This window comes from Eschscholzia californica, unplaced genomic scaffold (genome assembly GCF_041429995.1).
Source record: "Eschscholzia californica isolate CP2 unplaced genomic scaffold, dmEscCali1.0.p SCAF_2, whole genome shotgun sequence".
Lineage (NCBI taxonomy): Eukaryota > Viridiplantae > Streptophyta > Magnoliopsida > Ranunculales > Papaveraceae > Eschscholzia > Eschscholzia californica.
The window spans coordinates 41,773,263-41,797,796 of NW_028238309.1; the positions used below are offsets into that span (position 1 = coordinate 41,773,263).

The 24,534-nt window shown below is 36.8% G+C and overlaps 1 protein-coding gene, 2 long non-coding RNA genes and 1 pseudogene across 3 annotated transcripts; all 4 read left to right on the forward strand.

The window, feature by feature from the left end:
- The first annotated feature begins 1,565 nt into the window (after nucleotides 1-1,565).
- Nucleotides 1,566-4,421, forward strand: LOC147558008 (subtilisin-like protease SBT4.3). Its single transcript, XM_086664486.1, has 8 exons — nucleotides 1,566-1,653; nucleotides 1,728-1,974; nucleotides 2,088-2,577; nucleotides 2,677-2,771; nucleotides 2,864-3,085; nucleotides 3,171-3,282; nucleotides 3,553-3,766; nucleotides 3,880-4,421. Exons 1-8 carry the CDS (start codon nucleotides 1,578-1,580, stop codon nucleotides 4,419-4,421), a joined length of 1,998 nt encoding a protein of 665 aa, XP_086520612.1. The 5' UTR covers nucleotides 1,566-1,577.
- A 5,558-nt stretch (nucleotides 4,422-9,979) lies between these two features.
- LOC147558009 (secreted RxLR effector protein 161 pseudogene) lies at nucleotides 9,980-10,625 on the forward strand (annotated as a pseudogene).
- Nucleotides 10,626-14,080: 3,455 nt separating this feature from the next.
- Nucleotides 14,081-15,856, forward strand: LOC147558010 (uncharacterized). Its single transcript, XR_015235416.1, has 3 exons — nucleotides 14,081-14,220; nucleotides 14,303-14,442; nucleotides 15,664-15,856. It is a non-coding gene; the product is annotated as an uncharacterized LOC147558010 (long non-coding RNA).
- A 3,691-nt stretch (nucleotides 15,857-19,547) lies between these two features.
- LOC147558011 (uncharacterized) lies at nucleotides 19,548-21,086 on the forward strand. The gene is made up of 2 exons (XR_015235417.1): nucleotides 19,548-19,671; nucleotides 20,893-21,086. It is a non-coding gene; the product is annotated as an uncharacterized LOC147558011 (long non-coding RNA).
- The last annotated feature ends 3,448 nt before the right edge of the window (nucleotides 21,087-24,534 follow it).

A 24,534-nucleotide genomic window follows, 5' to 3' on the forward strand; every position in this document is an offset into this window, starting at 1 on the left:
TAACTTTTATTTTGTGAATTAAAAGTCTTTTTAATAATGAAGTGGATTGAATCTAGTATTAGGGGTCAATTTTTGGACCATAAATCCAAAAATTATAAATATTATAACATTTGACATATTAGAAAGGGAAATCATTATTTATCATGACTTCAGCATATCTGCCTAAGCAACCGGTTATGGTTTAGGGTTTAGTGTCCAGAGTTAGATGATTCCATATTGAATAGAAAATCATTAAATTTTCATGATGAATTCCTATTGGCCAGAAGGCCCAGAACTAATGAATCTTTATAAATGGAAACTGTTGAATCTTTGTATATCTTTTTTTCTTTATTGGCCATCACCTTTTAAATGATATGAATTTAGACATAAATTTAGCTCATATGCCAAATTACATAATCCTAAAGATATTTCCCTATCTCCTATTTAAACACCATTAAAGATCATAGTTTCTAAGTTAGAGGGAAGAATGTCTCCTTATAGTTTGAGCTTATTTCCTTTGCTTATCAAGTTTTTCTCCATTTTCTTGCTTGCTATTGTAACCATTATTGGTTCTGATGGAGATGTTATTGAAGATAAAAAGGTTTGTTCCCACTACAATCTCTTGATATCTACCTTATATTGGTTTTTTGGTTTTCGCTGGCAGTTTGGGTTTCATTGTTTCACTCATTTCCACTTTATCATTTTATTACATATTTCAATTCTCACTTGAATTCTCACTTCTGTTTGGCTCATTTCAATTCTCACTTTCCCCCTACATTTGATAGGATTTGAATTATTTTATAACATATTTCAAACTAAATTTACACATACTCTAGTTATATTTACCAATTACCATAGAACCACCTCCATCAAATAACCACCTCTAGGCTCTACTGAACCACAAACAAACATCATCTACCGCCACGAAGCTACAGCAACCACTACCATCACAAACACTATCAAAATTTTTAATTATAAAAAATTTAATTTAGATTTTTCATTTACTTTTTAATATTTATTGTTTGTTATTTGACTTCCCTTTAATTTATTACATGTTTATATCCTTTTTATTAATAATAGGCAGTAATTTTTTTCAATTTCAATGTAGTGTAATTTCATTCACCCATACATACCATAAGTTCTACAGTATGGACCAATACTCCTAATTTCCCTTAATTGTTGTGTGTTAATCAAAATTCGTTTGACGTGATACAACTTATATTAACATTTTGCAAGCAACTCAATCATGAAAAGCAAAGCCAACTAGCCAAGGCAATTTACTTTTTTGTTGATTTGGTCAAATGGGTAAACCAAAAAATTATTTCAATGAGTACATGGTGGAATCAATTGGTCTTGAAGAAGATGGCGATCCGTGCAGATATATATTGTGTACATGGGTGGGCTTCCATCTGAGGCTGAATATTCTCCAACCTCTCACCACGAGAGTATTTTACAAGAAGTTCTCGACCATAGGTATTACTGATTGAACAATTGCTAAATATTCAGGCACATTATGCACATCAGGGTTCTAAAGAACTTGGTTTACGTCACTTACGAAACAAAAGTTTTGGTTGTTGTGCAGCTTGGTGAAGGATGTCATGATTTATAGTTACAAAAGAAGTTTCAATGGATTTGCAGCTAAGCTTACAGAACGAGAAATACAAAAGCTTAACGGTAACCAACGAATAGCTTCATTTTCGTATGTCTACTGTGCACATTAGCTGATGTACTTAATAATATGTGCACAGGAAGAGAAGACATAGTATCCATGTTTCCAGCTCGAAACCTTAAACTTCATACAACGAGATCTTGGGACTTTCTAGGATTTTCGGAAACTGTCAAAAGAGTTCCTACTGTTGAGAGCGATATCATTGTTGGAGTACTCGATTCAGGTATTTGGCCAGAGTCTGAAAGTTTCAACGATAATGGATTTGGGCCTCCGCCGAAGAAATGGAAGGGTGTTTGTAAAGGTGGCAAAAATTTCACTTGTAATAAGTAAATTTTCCTACTCCATTATCTCCTATCAGCAAATAGTAATGTGCATGTTATCTATCCTATGTATATATAGGTAGATATACAAATTTTAATTTTAGTTTTTGTACATTCAGCAAGATCATTGGGGCTCGGTATTATTCGGCAGACGATAATGCTAGGGATACAAGTGGACATGGTACGCACACTTCATCAACTGCGGCTGGGAATATAGTGCAGGATGTGAGCTTCTATGAAGTAGCGAAGGGAAATGCTAGAGGAGCTGTGCCATCTGCAAGAATTGCTGTTTATAAGGTCTGTGGAGAATCAGGCTGTAGCAATGCCGACATCTTGGCTGCCTTTGATGATGCAATTGCCGACGGGGTTGACATACTTTCAGTCTCACTAGGCTCAGAATCTCCAATGCGATTAGACGAAGATTCTATTGCCATTGGTGCCTTTCATGCTATACAAAGAGGTATTCTCACATCAAATTCAGCTGGTAATGAGGGTCCCTCTAGGATTACTTCGACTAGTAATGCACCTTGGTTGTTCAGTGTGGGAGCAACCGGGACAGATCGTAGAATCATCAACAAGGTAGTTCTTGGAAACGGGAAGATATTCGAGGTAAATTTCCTTAATCGTTTGTAGTTTTACATTGTCTCTTGATTCAAAATCGGATATTAGTGTATTCCCTGATGCTTCGATCTTGTTTCTTTTGTTCAGGGTAGAAGTGTTAATGGCTTCAAATTAAAAGGAACAAGATTTCCTCTTTTGTTTGGGAATAATGTCTCAAAAGAGTGTCCTGTTAAAAGTGCTCGGTAAATTTTGTAACTTTATCTCTACGATTATATATAAGAGTATAACTTTTAGATTTTTGAGTTTTAGTATTCAATCATTCCATAAATTTCAGGGCTTGCCTCACGGGCTGTCTCGATAAAGACCTAGTGACGGACAAAATTGTGATATGTGATGTGAGTGACCAAGGGGAAGAAGCTTTCACAAAAAAAGCTTTGGGAACTATCATGATTTCAGATGATGAACTTTCAGACGTTGCTTTCATTTATCCTTTACCAACAACTGTTTTAAACACTACGATCGGCAAAAGCGTCTTGGCTTACTTTAATTCCACCAAGTAATATTACCCAAGTATCCAAAGCTTATTAGTGTTTACTGATGCAAATTATTAGTTCGCTAACATATTTTATTTCAACTAATAGAAAACCTACGGGAACTATTCTAAAATCTGAATCTTTGAAAGATACCGAAGCTCCATTAGTTGCTTCGTTCTCTTCTCGGGGACCAAACAGCATCTTACCAGATATTATCAAGGTAAATTATTTAACTGAGCAAGTTTTTTTTCCTTTGATTTCTAATATTTGTCTCAAGTTCTGAGTTGACTCGAGTAAGAATTCAAATATATTTTCTTGTGTTACTCATGACGTTTAACTTGTCCGAATGCCATATTTGGGTTGATTTTAGGTCTAACTGACATTGATCACTAATGAAATCGGACAATTGTTCAGAAGAACCAGACACTGCCATAGTTATGTTCATTTGGTTCACTAACACGTTACTTGTTTGTCTTGTATTACACAACAGCCGGATATTAGCGCCCCAGGAATTGATATACTTGCTGCATTCTCACCTAAAGGTAATCCATCAAGGGTATCGGGTGATAAAAGGTCTGTGAAGTACAGTGTCCTGTCTGGGACATCCATGTCATGCCCCCATGCAACCGGAGCAGCAGCTTATGTTAAATCTTTCCATCCTAAATGGTCTCCTTCTGCTATTAAATCTGCTCTTATGACTACTGGTATATATTCTTAACCAAGTCTATGATGGTTTTTGGCCCTTTTCATTACTCTTTTTTTTTTGTTGAAAGAGTATAATGACTAATATTTACTAATTGTTTTTCTCTATCTATAGCTTTTCCTATGAATGGTAAGAAGAGTAAAGATAGTGTATTTGATTTTGGAGCGGGTAATATAGATCCGGTAAAAGCTATTAATCCTGGTTTAGTCTACGACGCTATTCCAGATGACTATGTCAACATGCTTTGTGATATCGGTTACGATCGAAGTAAAATTAAACTCATAATGAACCATACTTGTCCTGAAAACCGCAGTCTCAGCGGAAACGCAATAAGGGATTTGAATTATCCTTCATTTGGTGCTAAAGTTAATGTTGGAGAATCCATTAACATCAAGTTCTCAAGAACAATAACAAATGTAGGCACTACAAATTCGACATATAAGGCGACAATCATCTCAGATGATAAGATTAAGGCGACGGTCGAGCCAAGTATTTTGTCTTTCGAGTCCTTAAATGAGAAGAAGTCTTTTGTATTGAGTGTTGAAGGAGATAAATTACAGGAAGATGAAACAACCACAATAATACTATTCTGGTCAGATGGGGTTCATAGTGTAAGAAGTCCCATTGTTGTTTACACATCCAGCATGATTTTCTGAGAATAATAAAAGGTTTTTGTTTGTTTCAGATAGTCATATAGGCATATGATGAGCCTTTTCTTCAGCAATCAATATGAAAACCCATAAGTCCACTATAATAGCAATAAAGGAACAACACACATACAACGAAATGATAATGGTGATAATTAGTAACATGTGTTCTTTATAACTGATTGAAAATTGTTTAATAATCTCTCTCGTCCTTAATTTGTACTTGATTTTATCCGCATTAATCTTGAGACAAGTGCATTAACTCGATCGCCATCACCATGATTTTTAGACTCAATTTTGCTACCGTTTGAATGTTTATTTAAAAAGCAATCAATGAATAGCTAAGTCTCTTCTTTAAGGTTCTTGGTACTATTTTGCTTCTCGTTGGAAGCCCTTTATCGATACTTCTATAGTTTGGAAAGACTACAACAGTCGTCCATTATGAATATGCTGGCATAAACTTTGGTTTGCTTTCTCGTTACCCTGCAATTAAAGATGAAAATCTTCGTGGGATTCCTTCTGATCATGACGATGCACAATGCTTAACGACAATGATTCATCTGTAAACTTTGGGCCTAATACGTACAAGCCCAATAGTATGTCCCATCCAATTAGCCCATTAAGTATTGGGCTTAGGAAACTCTATATCTAGTTCAAGAATGAGTTGTGTTGTCATGTTGTCTTGACACCTTATGGACTTGGTGTTTGACACATAAGATGAACTTGCCTTGTTGTCTTTACACCTCATGGTTTGTTGTCTTGACACATGGAATGTTTGACACCAATATGAACACAACTTGTTGTGGTAGGCAAGACAAAATGCAATGATGGAAATGCATTTTGTTGTAGTATAAATAGGAGATAGTAATGGATGGAAAATATGCTCTTGCTCATACAAGTTCAAGCTAGAATTTCCATCTCTATAGGCTTGAAGAAAAGAAGAGGAAAGAGTATACTTGTTCATCTTTAATCAAAGAAGAAGCTTATCATCTATTTTCTAAACACTACATGGAGAAAGGTAAACTACTTATCAAGAACTTCAAGTTTCATTTAAAGATAAAATATTATTGTGATGAACATGATGTCTCTAGATCATTTTATGTCATGGGAAAAATTTTTTGGTTACATGTTTTATCCCATGAACTTATTGTATATGTATATATGTTTGTATTACATGTGGTATCAGAGCATAGGGTGTAGATGTTCATGTTTGTCCAAAATCTTTATTGAATTTGAATTGTTCTTGACAAGAGTTTGTATTATTGGACTCATATAGCCATTGGTTTTGTAGTTAGATGAGAACACTAATGAATCTTTGATTTCATTTATGTATTATGAATATGTTATTATGGAATAAGAGATGGTGGCTACCACTCGATGATCGTGGCAACGATCATATATGTTAATTGAAAGAGATGGTGGTTACCACTCTAATGGTCGTGGCAACGATCATATATACTAATTGAAAGAGATGGTGGTTACCACTCTAATGATCGTGGCAACGATCATGTATGCTAAATGAAAGAGATGGTGGTTACCACTCGATGATTGTGGCAACGATCATCAATTAAATGATAGGGATGGTGGCAACCACCCTAGTAGGCATGGTCGTGGTTACGACTGAATTCTATACCGAAGTATTGGTATAACTTTAAGAAAGCATAAGGATAGTTAAATAGTGACCATGATGTGTATAATCAGTAAGAATGTCACCAAAGTGACTTATGAAGGAAGTATACATATCAATAATGGCTCACATTATTGTAATATTTTATGCGATGAAACGGTTCATATAATTGCATTATACGATTCTTTTATTAAATAATTTGTCCAAAGATGATTTATAAGTTAAAAGGATTGTAGACTAGAAATGCAAGGTATCATCTAAAAATTAGTTTATGTTGCCCAAAGGTCATAAACATTTTAAGGTTAGATGATACACTAATGGACTTGTTTATATATAAAAGGTATCATCTAAAAATTAGTTTGTGTTGCCCAAAGGTCATAAACATTTTTAAGGTTAGATGATGTACCAATGAATTTCTTTATATATAAAATAATTAATGTTATGTATGTCTTAATTTAATCCCAAAGGAGAAATTTTGATATATAGTTCATGTGCTTATGATTTGGTTATGTTTGCAGTATCTGCGCCTATATCTCTTCACTCGCAAGCTGCGTCTGTTCCAATCTTTACCGGATCAAATTTTTCAGAATGGAACGAACATATCAAGTTCACGTTAGGTGTTCTTGATTTAGATCGTGCCTTAATGTCTGATAAACCTGCTACTCTAACTGCGTCAAGTAGCACTAATGAAAAGAATAAATTTGATGTCTGGGAAAAATCGAACAGACTTAGTATGATGTTTATGCGAATGACTATTGCGAGCAACATAAAAACATCTCTTCCTCAAATTGATAATACTAAAGACTTCATTATAGCGATTGAGGAAAGATTTCGTGCAGTTGATAAGTCTCTAGCTGGCACATTAATGGCTCAACTTACCACCATAAAGTATGACGGTGTAAAAGGAATGTAGGAGCATTTGATCGAGATGACTAACATTGCAGCAAGATTAAATGGACTTGGAATGAACGTAGAAGAACCTTTTCTAGTTCGCTTCATTATGAATTCCTTGTCTCCTCAATATGGTACATTCCAAATGAATTACAATTCTCTTAAAGAACAATGGAATGTGAATGAACTATTAAGTATGTTAGTTCAGGAGGAAACAAGGTTGAGGCAACAAGAAAGTTTTTCTACTAATCTTGTAGCTCAAGAAGTTAGAGAAAAGAAATGGAAACCCAAGAAAGGTAAGAAAGTCATTCCACCAAAGAACACTGGACCTGCTTTAGGTCCTCAGGCCCAGATACGAAAGAAGGACAAATTTAGATGTCATTTCTGTAGAAAGTTTGGACACTTTCAGGCTGATTGTCCAAAACGTAAGGCTTGGTTCGAAAAGAAAGGTGAGCAAATAGCTCTTGTATGTTTCGAATCAAATCTTATTGAAATTCCTTCTAATACTTGGTGGCTTGATACGGGTGCTAATGTTCATATTTCTAAAACGATGCAGGGATACCTTTCAAGTCGAATCCCAAGTCAGAATGAACGTTTTATCCTAATGGCAAACCAGACTCCTTCTGAAGTTATATCTATAGGAACTTACCGTTTGAAACTAGATACTGGTTGTTTTTTAGATTTGTATAATACCCTTTTTGTACCAACCGTATCTCGTAATCTAGTTTCCATGTTTCAACTGGATATTTTAGGGTATAAGCTATCTTTGGGTAACCAATGTTTTGATTTGTACAAAAATAATCGACTTTTTGGTTGTGGTGTTGTATATGACAAGCTTTATAAAATTAGTCTTGATGATCACTTTGCAAAATCTCTTTTAAACCTGCATCCTAATATAAATTTTGGAATTGAACATGGTATAACTAATGAGAACTCTAGCAACTTGTGGCATAAAAAATTGGGGCATGTCTCCAAGGAAAGAATTATGAGATTAGTGAAGGTCGAAATACTTCCGAACTTAGACTTCACTGATTTTGGGATTTGTGTTGATTGTATAAAAGGAAAAGCAACAACACAATCCAAGAAAGGAGCCACAAGGAGCAAAGAACTTCTTGAGATCATCCATACTGATATTTGTGGACCTTTCTCTACTTCATGTATTAGTGGAGAAAAATATTTTATCAACTTCGTACATGATTTTTCACGTTATGGATATGTCTACTTGTTACATGATAAATCTCAAGCTGTGAATGTTGTTGAGATTTTTATCACTGAGGTAGAAAGACAATTAGACAGAAAGGTGAAAATCATCAGATCGGATCGAGGTGGTGAATATTATGGAAGGTATGACGAATCAGGACAACATCCTGGTCCGTTTGCTAAACTCTTAGAAAAGCTTGGCATTTGTGCACAGTATACAATGCCAGGAACACCTCAGCAGAATGGTGTAGCTGAAAGGCGTAATAGAACTCTAATGGATATGGTTAGGAGTATGATGAGCAACTCTACTTTACCCATTATGTTATGGGGTGAAGCCCTTAAAACTGCTGTGTATGTCTTAAACCGAGTTCCTAGTAAGTCAGTTCCAAAAACTCCTTTTGAGTTGTGGACTGGAAGGAAACCTAGTTTAAGACACTTTCGTGTTTGGGGTTGCGCAGCGGAAGCCAGAATCTATAACCCTCAAGAAAAGAAATTGGATTCTAGAACCATTAGCGGGTTCTTTATTGGGTATCCTGAAAAATCTAAGGGATATAGATTCTATTGCCCTAACCATACCACAAGAATTGTTGAAACTGGTAATGCCAAATTCCTTGAGAATCATGACACTAGTGGGAGTACTGAATCACGAAATGTAATTATTGACGAAGTAAGGGTAATAGTTCCCATACCCTTATCTTCAGAAAAGGTTCCTATCGAAAATTGTCATCCCGGTGATAATGAACAACAAGTCAATAGCCCACCAGTTCATGATCCAGTAGAGTTACGCAGGTCTCAGAGAATAAGAAAACCTGCTATCTCTTCTGACAATCTGATATACCTCCAGGAATTTGAAAATGACATCGGGACAAACAAAGAAGATCCAGTTTCATTTTCGCATGCAATGAAATGTAATGATTCTTCTAAATGGATTGATGCAATGAATGAAGAGTTGAAATCAATGACACAATACAAAGTCTGGGATTTAGTTCAATTACCTGAAGGATGTAAGAAAATCGGGTGTAAATGGGTCTTTAAGACCAAGCTCGACTCTAAAGGTAAAATTGAACGTTATAAGGCCAGACTTGTAGCAAAAGGTTTCACTCAGAAAGAAGGCATTGATTATCATGATACTTTTTCGCCTGTATCTAGAAAAGACTCATTTAGAATTATTATGGCATTGGTGGCTCATTACAATTTGGAGCTTCACCAAATGGATGTGAAAACCGCTTTTCTGAATGGGAGTTTAGAGGAAGAGGTCTACATGGAGCAGCCAGAGGGCTACTCTGAAATAGGGATTGAACATATGGTGTGTAAATTGAATAAGTCAATATATGGACTTAAGCAAGCTTCTCGACAATGGTTTCTGAAGTTTAATGACACCATTGTGACCTTCGGATTTAAAGAAAACATTGTTGATCAATGTATATATCAGAAGGTCAGTGGGAGTAAGTTCATATATTTGATTTTGTATGTTGATGATATCCTTCTTGCCACTAATGATCTTGGTTTATTATATGAGACCAAGAAATTTCTTTCTAATAACTTTGAAATGAAAGATATGAATGAGGCAAAATTTGTTATCGGAATAGAAATATTTCGAGATCGAGAACGAGGCATTTTGGGATTGTCTCAGAAAAGTTATATTGAAAGAGTTTTAGAAAGATTTGGCATGAAAGATTGTTCACCAACTGAAACACCTATACAGAAAGGTGACAAGTTCAACCTTATGCAATGTCCCAAGAATGAATTTGAAAGAAAAGGAATGGAAAACATTCTTTATGCTTCTGCAGTAGGGAGTCTTATGTATGCGCAGATCTGTACCCGTCCTGACATCAGCTTTGTGGTGGGTATGCTTGGTCGTTACCAAAGTAACCCAGGAATGGCTCACTGGAAAGCAGCAAAGAAGGTGATGCGGTACTTACAAGGAACCAAGGACTATAAGCTTATTTTCAGAAGAACAGACAATCTGGAAGTGATAGGTTATTCAGACTCCGACTTTGCAGGGTGCTCTGACAGTAGAAAATCCACGTCTGGATATGTGTTTCTCTTAGCCGGAGGAACTATTTCGTGGAGAAGCATTAAGCAGAGTATTTATGCGTCGTGCACAATGGAGGCTGAGTTTGTGGCATGTTATGAAGCCACAATTCATGCTTTATGGCTGCGGAATTTTATCTCAGGGCTTGGAATCGTCGACTCTATTGCCAGACCGCTGAGAATTTATTGTGATAATAGTGCTGCAGTCTTCTTCTCTAAGAATGATAAGTATTCTAGTTCTCGAGGGAGCAAACACCTTGAGCTCAAATATCTTATTGTCAAAGAGGAGGTCAGGAAACATACAGTGATTGTAGAACATATAAGTACTATGCTTATGGTTGCAGATCCATTAACTAAAGGATTGATAGCTAAGACATTTAAGGAACATGTTGCAACTATGGGTCTTAGTTATCTTTGTAACGTTATGGATTGAATGGACATATTAGTTTCTACAAACACTATAGAGATCTCATAATACTATGTTTCCTTATTCCTACTTACTCAAGTGTACATAATAGAATTGAGTTGAAAAGTTACAGGAACAGTCTTGGCAAGACTGAAACTGTCTTGGAAGACATTCGAGCTATAAGAAACAAAATCAATTATGTGAATGATTTTGTATCTAATCTCCTTATGATCATCGTATAAGGTGAGTTCTAATGTTGTGGTACATGGAAGGAAATATATCGCTTTAAGATGTATAACCGCTATGACTCACATTAGTAACTTACTTGTTATGGTACACTAGATTCAGATTGAGTTTCTTAAATGCGCGCATAATTGTTTAAACCCTTAATCGATTTGCAATGATAGTTTCTTGCAAATATATGATTTCAATTGTATGGGCCAAGTGGGAGAATGTAAACTTTGGGCCTAATACGTACAAGCCCAATAGTATGTCCCATCTAATTAGCCCATTAAGTATTGGGCTTAGGAAACTCTATATCTAGTTCAAGAATGAGTTGTGTTGTCATGTTGTCTTGACACCTTATGGACTTGGTGTTTGACACATAAGATGAACTTGCCTTGTTGTCTTTACACCTCATGGTTTGTTGTCTTGACACATGGAATGTTTGACACCAATATGAACACAACTTGTTGTGGTAGGCAAGACAAAATGCAATGATGGAAATGCATTTTGTTGTAGTATAAATAGGAGATAGTAATGGATGGAAAATATGCTCTTGCTCATACAAGTTCAAGCTAGAATTTCCATCTCTATAGGCTTGAAGAAAAGAAGAGGAAAGAGTATACTTGTTCATCTTTAATCAAAGAAGAAGCTTATCATCTATTTTCTAAACACTACATGGAGAAAGGTAAACTACTTATCAAGAACTTCAAGTTTCATTTAAAGATAAAATATTATTGTGATGAACATGATGTCTCTAGATCATTTTATGTCATGGGAAGAATTTTTTGGTTACATGTTTTATCCCATGAACTCATTGTATATGTATATATGTTTGTATTACACTTACGAAGAATTTTTTGGTTACATGTTTTATCCCATGAACTCATTGTATATGTATATATGTTTGTATTACATCATCATCTCATGGAACATGAGGTGGTCAATCTCCATCAGTTTTTCAAGTATGATATCTTGACCGAGAAGGATATTATCCCGGTAGTTCCAGGTATTAGGTTTGTTCTGTCAGATCTTTCCGTTGGATTTGCTTGAAATAATGTTTATTTTTTTAGAGCCTTCCCGTCATCCAAGAAGAGCGAAGGGAAAGCAATTTATGATGGAGTACCTAGCTCTAAGAAGGTAAAAACTAAGTTGGTTTCTTCTAAATCTGTTCGCGGGGCGATGAAAACCGTCATTCGAGAGCGGAGCAACCCTGTCACTTCATCACCTCTTCGGGTGTCTGACTTTGTTTTAGTTTGATCTTTCTAATGAGCATTTCTGACATTCTTATTTTACTCCTGCTTCTTTTCAGAGCTCTTCCATTAAGAAGACCCCTCTGACTGCCCGAGAAATCTTCTTCCTCTATCCCAGCTGTTGGTCCCTCTTCGCCCAAACGTTCGTCTGGTGGCAAAGTCAGGCCTTCCTCTTCTGATGGTTTACCAAAACAAATTCATCTTAAACTCTCCAAGCTTATTGATTCTCTTCAGCAACAGTTTCACGAGCTGGTATGCTCGTTCATTTCTCTGCTCTTTTCCTAGTTTAGCTTTAACTCTGTATTCCTTCCTTGTGTAGAATTCTCTGCTCAAGTCCAAATTTGACGCTTGTCGGGCCGAGCTTGATCGTTGCAAAGATGATTTAAAAGGTCGTGAGGCGGCCCATGAGTCGGAGAATGAGATTCATTCCCTCATGCAGGATCTTCAGATCTATAAATCAGACTTAGAAGTTCTTCTAACCAAAAAAGCTTCTCTAGAACTTCAATCTGGTTACCATGCAGTAAAGTTGATTCTGCTTGAAGAACAAATTAAAGCTCTCAAGATCAGTCAACGCTTTTTTGTTGAGAAAGGCAAGAAGGACAGATCAAACCTTGTGTTCACAAAGCATAATTTTGAACAGAGCGAGAAGAACTCTAGGAACATGGTTATATATCTTTCAAAGCTGGGGAAGTTTGCTCAAATCTTGAGGAAGTACTGCAAGACATGTTTCAAGGCTGGATGGGAGTGCTTGAGACGTTATTATGACCCCTATGGGGCGCTTCCTTTTACGCAAGATTTCAGAGGACAAAGTTGGCGATGTTGTTCAGAAGGTTTGCGAGAAATGAACGATTGATGAAGGCTTTCCCTTCAGCTTTGATAGCGAAAGTGAGTGGGACGATGGCAGGGTTGACTCTGTTGAGATCGTCGAAAGTGATTTGGAAGAGAACGTTCAACTGATGATCATTTTTTTTATCATCACCGGCTATATGCCTCCAAACAGTAGATGACCGATATTTTGCTCAACAACTTTCTTATTCATTCGCAACTACTTCTGCAAAGACGTCCTATGCTTGGGATGCTCATTTACTGTCGCATCGATAAATATATACTTTAATATTGGGTTTCTTTTTTGAGAATTCGTCTACGATCTACGTTAGTCGTTACAAGGCATTGATACATCAGGAAGATATGATAAGCACGATCTACTTGAGAGAGAGATTTTTATTAGTTATTATTTTTTGTATTATTTTTTTGTTATTTTCTCTTAAATTAGTTATTATTTTATTTAGAGAGATAGATTTTAATTTCTTTTTTTAACCCTTGAAATTTATTTATTTTTCTTTTTTTCTTAAATTAGAATTTTTATTTCTAAGAAGGAAAGGATTATTGCTTTTTCAATAGGTAACTTTATTTCTACGAAGGACTATATCTTAAATTTTGGGAAGGGTATACCGAACTGTTGTATCAATTAAATTTAACGACTTTCAATATTTTTTTTTTGAATTGGTCAGCATATCTCGAATCCTTGACCTCTAAGTGGAAGATTATACCTCTTACCACTCCAACCAAGGATCGTTGACACGACTTTCAATATTTATTATTGCTATATAGTGGATACCATAATTTTTTGGTATTCTACTTATTATTTATTTTCTTTTATTTCATTTTTTCTTAAATTAGTTATTTTATAAGAGAGATTTCATTTTTCTTTTTTTAACCCTTGCAATATCTTTTGTTTCTTTTTTTTTTCTCAAATTAGATATTTTATTTATAAGAAAGATTTTTTAGATAGGTTACTTTATTTTTACTAAGGACTATATCTTAAATTTTGGGAAGCGCTTCTAGACAATATCTGTAACATCCCAAGATCTTAAGTTAGATGAGGGACGTTCTGAATCCAGATTAAGTCAAAAAATTGGACTAAACTTGCAATCAGGCCAGAACCAGGGGGCTTTTTGTAGTCCGACGAAATTCAGGTACTAAAGTGAGATTTCGGATGGTTAAGGCCATAAACAGAAGCAGACTTAGTGTTCATGGTTTTGTTTCAAAAGGGTTAGGGTATGAGAGAAAAATCGATTGAAAGGAGGAATTTGATAAAAATTTAAGTGGGAAATAATTGCTTTGTCGAATTTAAGCTTCATGAAGGGATCCAAGCATGACTTCTATGAAAAATTGGTAAGAAATTCATGTTTCTCTCTCTAGGTTCCAATAGTCCTTGAATTGGAGTTTTAATGGGGTTCCTCCTTCGAATTTGTAGGAAGTTGGGAGGAATGGATGAAGATAGGAAGAAACAAAGCAAGGATATCTACGATTAAGGGTGTCAGAAGGAAAGCCGAAATGAGTTGGTGGCGAGATGTTCGAAGTAAAGCGGATGAGGACGGAGTCCTGAATCGCTAGGTAGGGGTGATCTCTTGATTTCTTTTATATTATTGTCTAGACTCATGCTAGAAGTAGGAGATATGCATGCATCACTATCTGTAGACGGTAGGCGAACATATATGCATGATTTAAACCCTTGATTTCAATGATAGTTGTATCGTTGGTTTTGATTATTGATTATTGATGGTGTTAATGATTTAGACTCTGATTTTGATGAGATTTGTATCGTGAACGTTACTTTATTGATACGATGGTTTTATATATGCAAACATGTCTTACGAATGAGTTCTAGAGAAATAGTTTTTGAAACGGATTGTAGAATCGATGTTTTGAAAACATATTGGTTTCGTATGCTGTATGTGATTGGTGAAGTGGACTGAAACGAGTCATGAGGGTCTTGGCAGTTGTAGTGCTCCACTCTCTGGCCAGGATTCTCGTTTAAGTTGGACTCTCGGGGCTCAGGGAGTTGCTACCCTTGACCGCTCGATTGGACTGTAAGCCTGTTTGTTCTTACCCTCGGGGTTCAGAGGTTGTACACCTCTGACCGCCCGACTGGTTTGGTGATTGGGATCCCTCTACACGTTATGATATGACTCTTGGTTGTGCCACTTCTGTGTGTGACAAGATAAGTAATGTTTTAAAAAGCCTATCTCAGTCGAGGGCGTAATGGGTGAGTTCCGAATCTGCTGAGATTGTGGGTGAAGGATGTTTTCACAAGAAAAGAGTATTATTTCGGCGGTTGACACAATAAATGTTTTTCCAAAACTAGAAGAAATAGTTGCATGCTAGGGTACCGATGAGAATATACTTTTCGTCCCAACACGAATACTGGAGGGACGACCTGACTATTCGACTTCGGTGAAGCTAAAACGTATCTAGTTAAGCTAGGTGTATATATTTATCACAAGGTTAGCTTTTCAATGACTGTGGAGTCGCCTAGTGGGAGAGGGGCTTACCTACCTAAGGGTAAGCCACTTTCTCGAGAGAATTTGAGTACCTTGGTTAGTGCCGGAAATGGGACGGTACTAGCCAAAATACTATAGAATTCTCTGGGTAACTCTCTGTTAATTGAGAGGCATACCAAGGGTGGGCAGTTAAGTCTGCTATTGTATGCTAGTATTAGGATTGATATATGTTTATATGTGTGCATGTTTTACTCGAGAAAAGGTTTATCGCAGTTTTGTTTTGGGACTCCTCTACCAGTAAACTCGTGTCGGTGAGTTACTGACCCCCTACCAGTGTGTTAGTATGCAGGTTCCTAGTTAGAAGCATCTGCAGTGACAGGGTTAGCAGATGGATTGCAGGGGTTGTGGCGCGGTGCCACTTTGGTGTTATTTCTTTTCATTTCGATTTTGATTTATCTTCGAAGTTATACTTTTATACACTGAACACCATGTAATATAAATATATATGTATCACATAGGTTGTACAGAAATGTACGGTGTTGTTCAGGATGAGTTGACCGAGTTCTGGTGGTTCGGCTTGGAACCAGAGTCTGTTAGTTAATTATGTTTCATTTTAGCTTCCGTTGTGTATGTGTATGCGAATGTATGGTTTGCATGACAAGTTGCAGGTACGACCGGTTCGATTTACAGAGGAGGTGTTGTCCGATTTTTGGCTCGTCTGTGAATTGTCGGGGCGTGGTCGTGGCTAGTTATGGGGCATGGAGCGTCACAAGTGGTATCAGAGCATGAGTTTTGGTGACCGACAAGTCGTGTGTAGGGTAGAGCACAGATTGCTCTGGACTTTAGGGAAAGATAAAAATGGCCAAGACTAGGTGTCTAAAAGCTTCAAGATTAAAAGGAAAATTGCCAAGAGTAAAAGATGTTATATATATGAGTTTTTCTTTCGGTTTTCGTTATTTATTATGTTTTACTCGCAAAGGGAAGAACCCCTGAATGTTTTATGATCGTGATTGTTTGCTTCAATGTGGTTTAAGATGTGGTTAGAGACGATTTCGATTCAGGAAAATGATAATTGGTGTAAATTATATGACAGTTACAAGTAATGGAGAAAAGTTGTGTATCGAGACCATTGAGATCAGTGAAGAATGAGCAACTTGGTCATAAGAGTTGGGTGAGATCAAGATGATGCTAGTGCCCACAGAGTTTCGTACCGATAGCTAGTAAGACAGTCGCATGGATGACATACATGATTAGTCAGACAGGGTTAGTTAGTGAATTTGGTGGGAAACTTTTGGTCTAGTAAATCGGAGCTGGGTCGTGGAAAGACCAAATTCGGGCAAGTTGCAAACATCAAGTGAATTTGGTGCATGGTGGTGTGAAAGGTGATAGAGTTAGCTAGAAGGTTATGCAGAACAGAGAAAGAAATCAAAGGACCGATTAATGACTTTGTGAGGTGATTCATGAAGTAGCTTTCGAAGTAGGTCAGAAAGGAAGGAGGAGAACTATGAGAAATTCATAAGCGGTGGACAAGAAATGCAAATCAGGTCTTCATATAAGAATCGGAAAGTGAAACGAATGGTTAAACAAGTCAACAGGTAAATGTACATATCGGTTCAGTCGGAACAAGGATAGGGAAATCAGTAAGGTAATTTTGGGAACAGGTGAACGAAGAGATTTTCAGCGAGTTAAGGAAAACAAAGTTAACAGAGGGTGTTAGCAATCATGACAACAATGGTTAATGCTTAGAGACAACACAATTAAGGATGCATATGCATGGTTAACTTGGTCAATAGGGATGGGTTGTGGTAAAATCTTGTGAGCCTAAGTGACTCGAGCTGGTGATTCTCATATGAAGGCATTGCCAGAAGAAGCTAACCTAGGCGAACCGGTAATATGGGAAATGCCCTCGAGTAACAAAGAAGCTACGGATTGAACCACATAAGAAGTTTAATGACCAAATGATGTTTTGAAGGATCATACAACCTGAATAATATAATAAAAGGACTTACACGATGAGCATTTGTAAAGAGCTGGGAGATTCAGATAAATGGCAACTACAAGGATGGCAAGAGATAAGATGATGTGAGATTGTAGGTCCAAGTAGTAAAGTACTCAAGGAAGTTACCAGAACAAGTAAATTACTGATAACTAGTACTCAGAGAATAAAAAGAGCAAGCCGAGGATAGTGAGAACCTGGACACAAAAGGAGGGTAGTCTGAGATTTAAAGGAAGAATATGGGTATAAAGTGAAAGGAAGATTCAGAAAGAGGTTTTAGGGACATTTCATATGACTCGACATACAATACACCTAAGGGCTACAAAGAGGTACATGGATTGGAAAGGAAGTTTTTGGTGGCCAGGAATGAAGCTAGACATATCAGAATATGTGAAGGTATGTGATACTTGCCAGTGAGTGAAAGCTGAACGCAAAGTTGAAACCGGACCCGTCCAATCACTTGAGGTACCAGAATAGAAATGACAACGTGTAACGATGGATTTTGTGGCAGATTTGCCTAAAAGCAGATCATGACATGATGCAGTGTAGGTGATCATGGATTGACTTACCAAATCAGCACACCTTATACCAGTAAGCATGACTTATTTACCAGAGAAGCTTGGTAGATTGTACTTCGATGACGTCATCAGATTACAGGGAGTACCGACATCAATAGTTTCGGACCGTGATCCTCGATTTACATCAAGATTGTGGGAGGTTTTCCAGTGGCCTTTACGAAAGGAATGAAACCTAAGTACCAGTTTTCATCCTCAGACGGAGGGTAGTCAGAAAGGACCATTCAGATCTTTGAGGATTTTGTAGGTTGTTGGGCAGAGCATTTGTCCTGGGTAGAATTTGCTTATAGTAACAATACGCATGCACCATTGGTATGTCACCATTCGAAGAGTTATACTTGCGACCAGGTAGATTCTCCGTGGGCTAGACAGAAGCGGGAGAGATGGCATTTTGGGACCAGACTTGTTCCGGAAGACAGTTGGTAAGGTGAAGTCAATCAAGGAAAGAATGTTGTCAGCCCAGAGTAGACAAAAGTGTGATGCCAACAAACGACAACGACTGTTAGAGATTGATGTGAATGGCAGGTCTACGTAAAGGGGTTACTAATAAAAGGAGTAAAGAGATTCGAACTTTAGGGCAAGCTAGCGTCGAGACTCGAGATTCATTTGTTCTTTTGCTATCCTTGAGAAAGTTGGTGTAGTAGCATTTCGAGCATGTTTGCGACCGAAGTTAGGGATTATTCCACGTCTTGGAACTAAGAAGTGTCAATCAGACCCATCTCTTGTGATCAGTTGGGACGAGTTAGAGATTGACGAAGACGCAACCTATGAGGTCATGCCAATTAGGATTCAAGACAAACAACTAAGGTACCAAACGATAATTAAATCCAGTGGGTGAGAGTTCTATGGAGGCACAACAACATTGAAGAATCAACATGAGAGACGGAGACAAAAATGCGAGAACATCCAAAACTCTTCAAAATTTCAGATGCACGAAGAATGTAAAGGGGAGAGGTATGGAGTTTAAAGATATGAGGTTTTAAGATGGTAAAGGAGAATGGAGCATGTTATCTGAATAAGCTGATAAGCACTACATCAAGAGAAGCTCTTGGAGGATCTGTCGATACAGAAGGAAGTTCACGAGTATAGTGTGGAGTGCCAAAGAAGAGTTACAGCATGATTTGGTTAAGAAGCCGTGAAAGGAAATATGTCGATTCGAGAGATTCATTAGGCGACTGCGAGGTAATCCCAAATTTCGAGGACGAAATTTCTTTTAAGGGGGGGAGATTGTAACATCCCAAGATTTTAAGTTAGATGAGGGACGTTCTGAATCCAGACTAAGTCAAAAAAATTGGACTAAACTTGCAATCAGGCCAGAACCAGGGGGCTTTTTGCAGTCCGACGAAATTCAGGTACTAAAGTGAGATTTCGGATGGTTAAGGCCATAAACAGAAGCAGACTTAGTGTTCATGGTTTTGTTTCAAAAGGGTTAGGGTATGAGAGAAAAATCGATTGAAAGGAGGAATTTGATAAAAATTTAAGTGGGAAATACTTGCTTTGTCGAATTTAAGCTTCATGAAGGGATCCAAGCATGACTTCTATGAAAAATTGGTAAGAAATTCATGTTTCTCTCTAGGTTCCAATAGTCCTTGAATTGGAGTTTTAATGGGGTTCCTCCTTCGAATTTGTAGGAAGTTGGGAGGAATGGATGAAGATAGGAATAAACAAAGCAAGGATATCTACGATTAAGGGTGTCAAAAGGAAAGCCGAAATGAGTTGGGGGCGAGATGCTCGAAGTAAAGCGGATGAGGACGGAGTCCTGAATCGCTAGGTAGGGGTGATCTCTTGATTTCTTTTATATTATTGTCTAGACTCATGCTAGAAGTAGGAGATATGCATGCATCACTATCTGTAGACGGTAGGCAAACATATATGCATGATTTAAACCCTTGATTCCAATGATAGTTGTATCGTTGGTTTTGATTACTGATTATTGATGGTGTTAATGATTTAGACTCTGATTTCGATGATATTTGTGTCGTGAACGTTACTTTATTGATACGATGGTTTTATATATGCAAACATGTCTTACGAATGAGTTCTAGAGAAATGGTTTTTGAAACGGATTGTAGAATCGATGTTTTGAAAACATATTGGTTTCGTATGCTGTATGTGATTGGTGAAGTGGACTGAAACGAGTCATGAGGGTCTTGGCAGTTGTAGTGCTCCACTCTCTGGCCAGGATTCTCGTTTAGGTTGGACTCTCGGGGCTCAGGGAGTTGCTACCCTTGACCGCTCGATTGGACTGTAAGCTTGTTTGTTCTTACCCTCCGGGCTCAGAGGCTGTACACCTCTGACCGCCCGACTGGTTTGGTGATTGGGATCCCTCTGCACGTTATGATATGACTCTTGGTTGTGCCACTTCTGTATGTGACAAGATAAGTAATGTTTTAAAAAGCCTATCTCAGTCGAGGGCGTAATGGGTGAATTCCGAATCTGCTGAGATTGTGGGTGAAGGATGTTTTCACAAGAAAAGAGTATTATTTCGGCGGTTGACACAATAAATTTGTTTCCAAAACCAGAAGAAATAGTTGCATGCTAAGGTACCGATGAGAATATGCTTTTCGTCCCAACACGAATACTGGAGGGACGACCTGACTATTCGACTTCGGTGAAGCTAAAACGTATCTAGTTAAGCTAGGTGTATGTATTTATCACGAGGTTAGCTTTTCAATGACTGTGGAGTCGCCTAGTGGGAGAGGGGCTTACCTACCTAGGGGTAAGCCACTTTCTCGAGAGAATTTGAGTACCTTGGTTAGTGCCGGAAATGGGACGGTACTAGCCAAAGTACTGTAGAATTCTCTGGGTAACTCTCTGTTAATTGAGAGGCATACCAAGGGTGGGCAGTTAAGTCTGCTATTGTATGCTAGTATTAGGATTGATATATATTTATATGTGTGCATGTTTTACTCGAGAAAAGGTTTATCGCAGTTTTGTTTTGGGACTCCTCTACCAGTTAACTCGTGTCGGTGAGTTACTGACCCCCTACCAGTGTGTTAGTATGCAGGTTCCTAGTTAGAAGCATCTGCTGCGACAGAGTTAGCAGATGGATTGCAGGGGTTGTGGCGCGGTGCCACTTTGGTGTTATTTCTTTTCATTTCGATTTTGATTTATCTTCGAAGTTATACTTTTATACACTGAACACCATGTAATATAAATATATATGTATCACATAGGTTGTACAGGAATGTATGGTGTTGTTCAAGATGAGTTGACCGAGTTCTGGTGGTTCAGCTTGGAACCAGAGTCTGTTAGTTAATTATGTTTCATTTTAGCTTCTGTTGTGTATGTGTATGCGAATGTATGGTTTGCATGACAGGTTACAGGTACGACCGGTTCGATTTACAGAGGAGGTGCTGTCCGATTTTCGGCTCGTCTTTGAATTGCCGGGGCGTGGTCGTGCCTAGTTATGGGGCACGGGTCACAATATCTCTTATTAAATAAGGATGTTTGTCCCAGTCATTGTTTTCCCTTCTGTTTTATTATATAGATTTATGGCCTAAGTTACATGGGATAAATCTTGATGGCAAACTACTTCCAGCGAGACTCGATCCCACGACCTCGTGGACTTAAGAGGGATGTCCAACCCATGTACCAAAGGTTGGTGGACTTTAATATTAGGAATTGACCACCTTCGAATATGTCCAAGGGTCTATGTAACTGATTCGAAATTTGTCAGCATGATCTGCCAAAACTATATTGTAACTCGATACATGTATGTTCAACAAAAAAAACTGGATACATGTATAAAAGTGGTACATTTTTTTTGTTGTTGAAAGTGTCCATACCAACATTTTCCTTCTTTAATTTGGAAATAAATATTATAATGTTTGACTTGTTTGAAACAGAAATCATTAATTATCATGACCTTACATATGTATGTAGGCAACCCGTTAGGAGAATTCATATTAAAAAGAAAATCATTAATGTGTTTGGATGGCGGAATCATGAATCCGCGGATTCATGAGTCCTTGGGATTCATGATTCCACGGATTCATGAATCCAAGTAATATTTTTGACTTGTTTGGAAACTAAGAATCTTATGATTTATTATTATTTGAGTATCTTTAAACGTCTTTAGAAAAAATATGATTTTTGAAAAAAATAATGATTTTGAAAAAAAATAATGATTTTGTAGAAGGAAATATTTTTTTTGTTGATTTTAAGTTTGGAATTTAGGTTTATTAATCCAAAATCCTAGCAAATCCTAGGGGGTAGGGTGGGATTTTGGTCCAATACAAATTTTGGAATTAGGAATCCTTAGGATTCAAGAGTCCTAGGATTCTTGGTAGCCAAACAGACTAAGGATTCATGATTCCTACCAAATCCCACTTTTGATAGGAATCCTACTCAGGAATCCTGCAACCAAACACACTAGGCACTGTCACATCATATCTTGGTGTGCCTGAGATTTTGTTTTTGGGATATTATTCATGAATTTGAAGGATATTATTTTAATTAGAATCTTATTTTGTAAGAATCCAAATATTATTGACAAACAAACCAAAGGATTTTAAATGAAGGAATCAAGAATCCTAGAATTCTTATTGGTTACCAAACAAACCAAAAGAAACCATTTGGATTCATGAATCCGTGGAATCATGAATTCCAAGGACTCGGACTCATGAATCCACGGATTCATGAATCCTGCAACCAAACGCACCAATTGGTCATCCCCCTTGTACATTCATCTTCTTAAAAATGAATCTTTATAAATGGAAAATGTTGAGTCTTTGTACATTCATCTTCTTAATTGGTCATCCCCCTTGAAATCATATGAATTTAGACATGATTTCAACTTATTTGCCAGATTACATAAAAGTTATTTCCCAATCTCCTATTTAAACACCAATTGGGGGATCATAGTTTTCCAGTAAGAGTGAAGAATGGCTGCTTACAGTTTGAGCTTATCCCCTTTGGGTGTGAAGCTTTTCTTCATTTTCTTCCTTGCTATTGTAACCATTACTGGTTCTAATGCCGATGTTATCGAAGATAGGAAGGTTTGTTCTCCCTATAATCTCCTCTTATCTACCTTATATTGGTTTCTGCTTTCTGTTTGGGTTTCTTTTCAGAATTCTTTGTAGTAACGGCAATTTCATTCAATTCCACTATATGAACTTATTACAATTTTTTTTCTGAAGTAGGTTTTCTTAGATGTGTAGAACTTAAAAAGTTTTTGGGTCCTTGTTGTTTGAAAATAATACTCCCTCCGTCCCAAATTAAGAGTCCACTATTCCTTTTTGGGATGTCCCAAATTAAGAGTCTCATTCCTAATATATCATATAAAATCCCTTATTTTTCCATGAATACCCTTTCTTTAATATTTTCATACATGGTGCATTAATTAAGCTAATTAAGGCATTTGACACTTTCCAATACAAAAATTGATTTTTCCAATCAACAAATTCTTTCTTTTAGATTAATATAGTTACTTTACATGACTAATGGTCAAATTTGATTGATAATCCTTGAATTACTCTAACAAAAGTTATCAAATAAATAAGGGTAAACTTGGAAGAAGAAAAACTATGAAAATAAGTTGGATTACCAATACGGGACTCTTAATTTGGGACGGAGGGAGTAATTGTAATCTTAAAGAACCTTTAGTTTCACAATGATCACTTCATTTTTTGAGCTAGTAAAATAAAATCCAAAAACGTTCTCATTTGAGTTCTCAAATTTGCCCTACATTTCATAGAATTTGAATTGTTTAATAACATAATTCTAACTAAATATACATATATTTTCGATATATTTACCATTTACAAAGGTCCTGGTTTTAGGGCATAAAGAAGAGTCTCTGGTGTGTAAAGACTTCGGTCAGCAAGATTTGACCTAAGCGGCATCTTCATTTTTGGCCCAAAAATTGATTTTTCTTTTTGTTTTTTGTCCCATAATCTTCATCTCCTCATGTCTTTCTCTCTCCTTCGTTCCTCCCCCATCTCTATCTCTCTTGTTGTTCTTTCTCTCTCTCTCTCTCTCTCTCTTTCTCTCATCTCTCTCGCTCTCTTTTTTTCTCTTTCTTTCTCTCTCTTACTGTCTCGGTCACTCTCTTGCTGTCTCTCTCTCACTTTTACTGTCTCGCTCTCTCACTGTATATTTTTCTCTCACACTACACACAGTTTCCGCGATGGGAAGTGTTCCCTTTACCTGAACCCAGGGGCGATGCCACCAAGGGGCCTGTGGGGCCGCATGCCCCCACAAGCTCGAAAGTGACCTCCTTTACCAAATTGAAACCGGACCCTCTAATATATGGAAACTAATTCACTTTATATGTACACCACCAATGTTAAGTAATCAATGTGGTCATTCAAGCCCATTTCAAGTACTCCAAATTCCACCAAAGTTTATTATTATTATTATTATTATATATAACTATAGAGTATATAAAGTGTATTTATACGGAAATTTTTCTTTAAACTTCATCCATTGAATAACAAAGTTTATTCTAATTCTTTTTTCATAAAATGAGGTATTGTTCACTTACATAATATTTACATCTTTTTCGATATATTTATGTTATTACATTAATTACATAACTTGATTATTTATACATAAATTTGTAATTAAAGTACAATAAAAATATAAAATTTGAAACTTTTCAAGAAAATAAAACTTGACTGGAGATAGACAG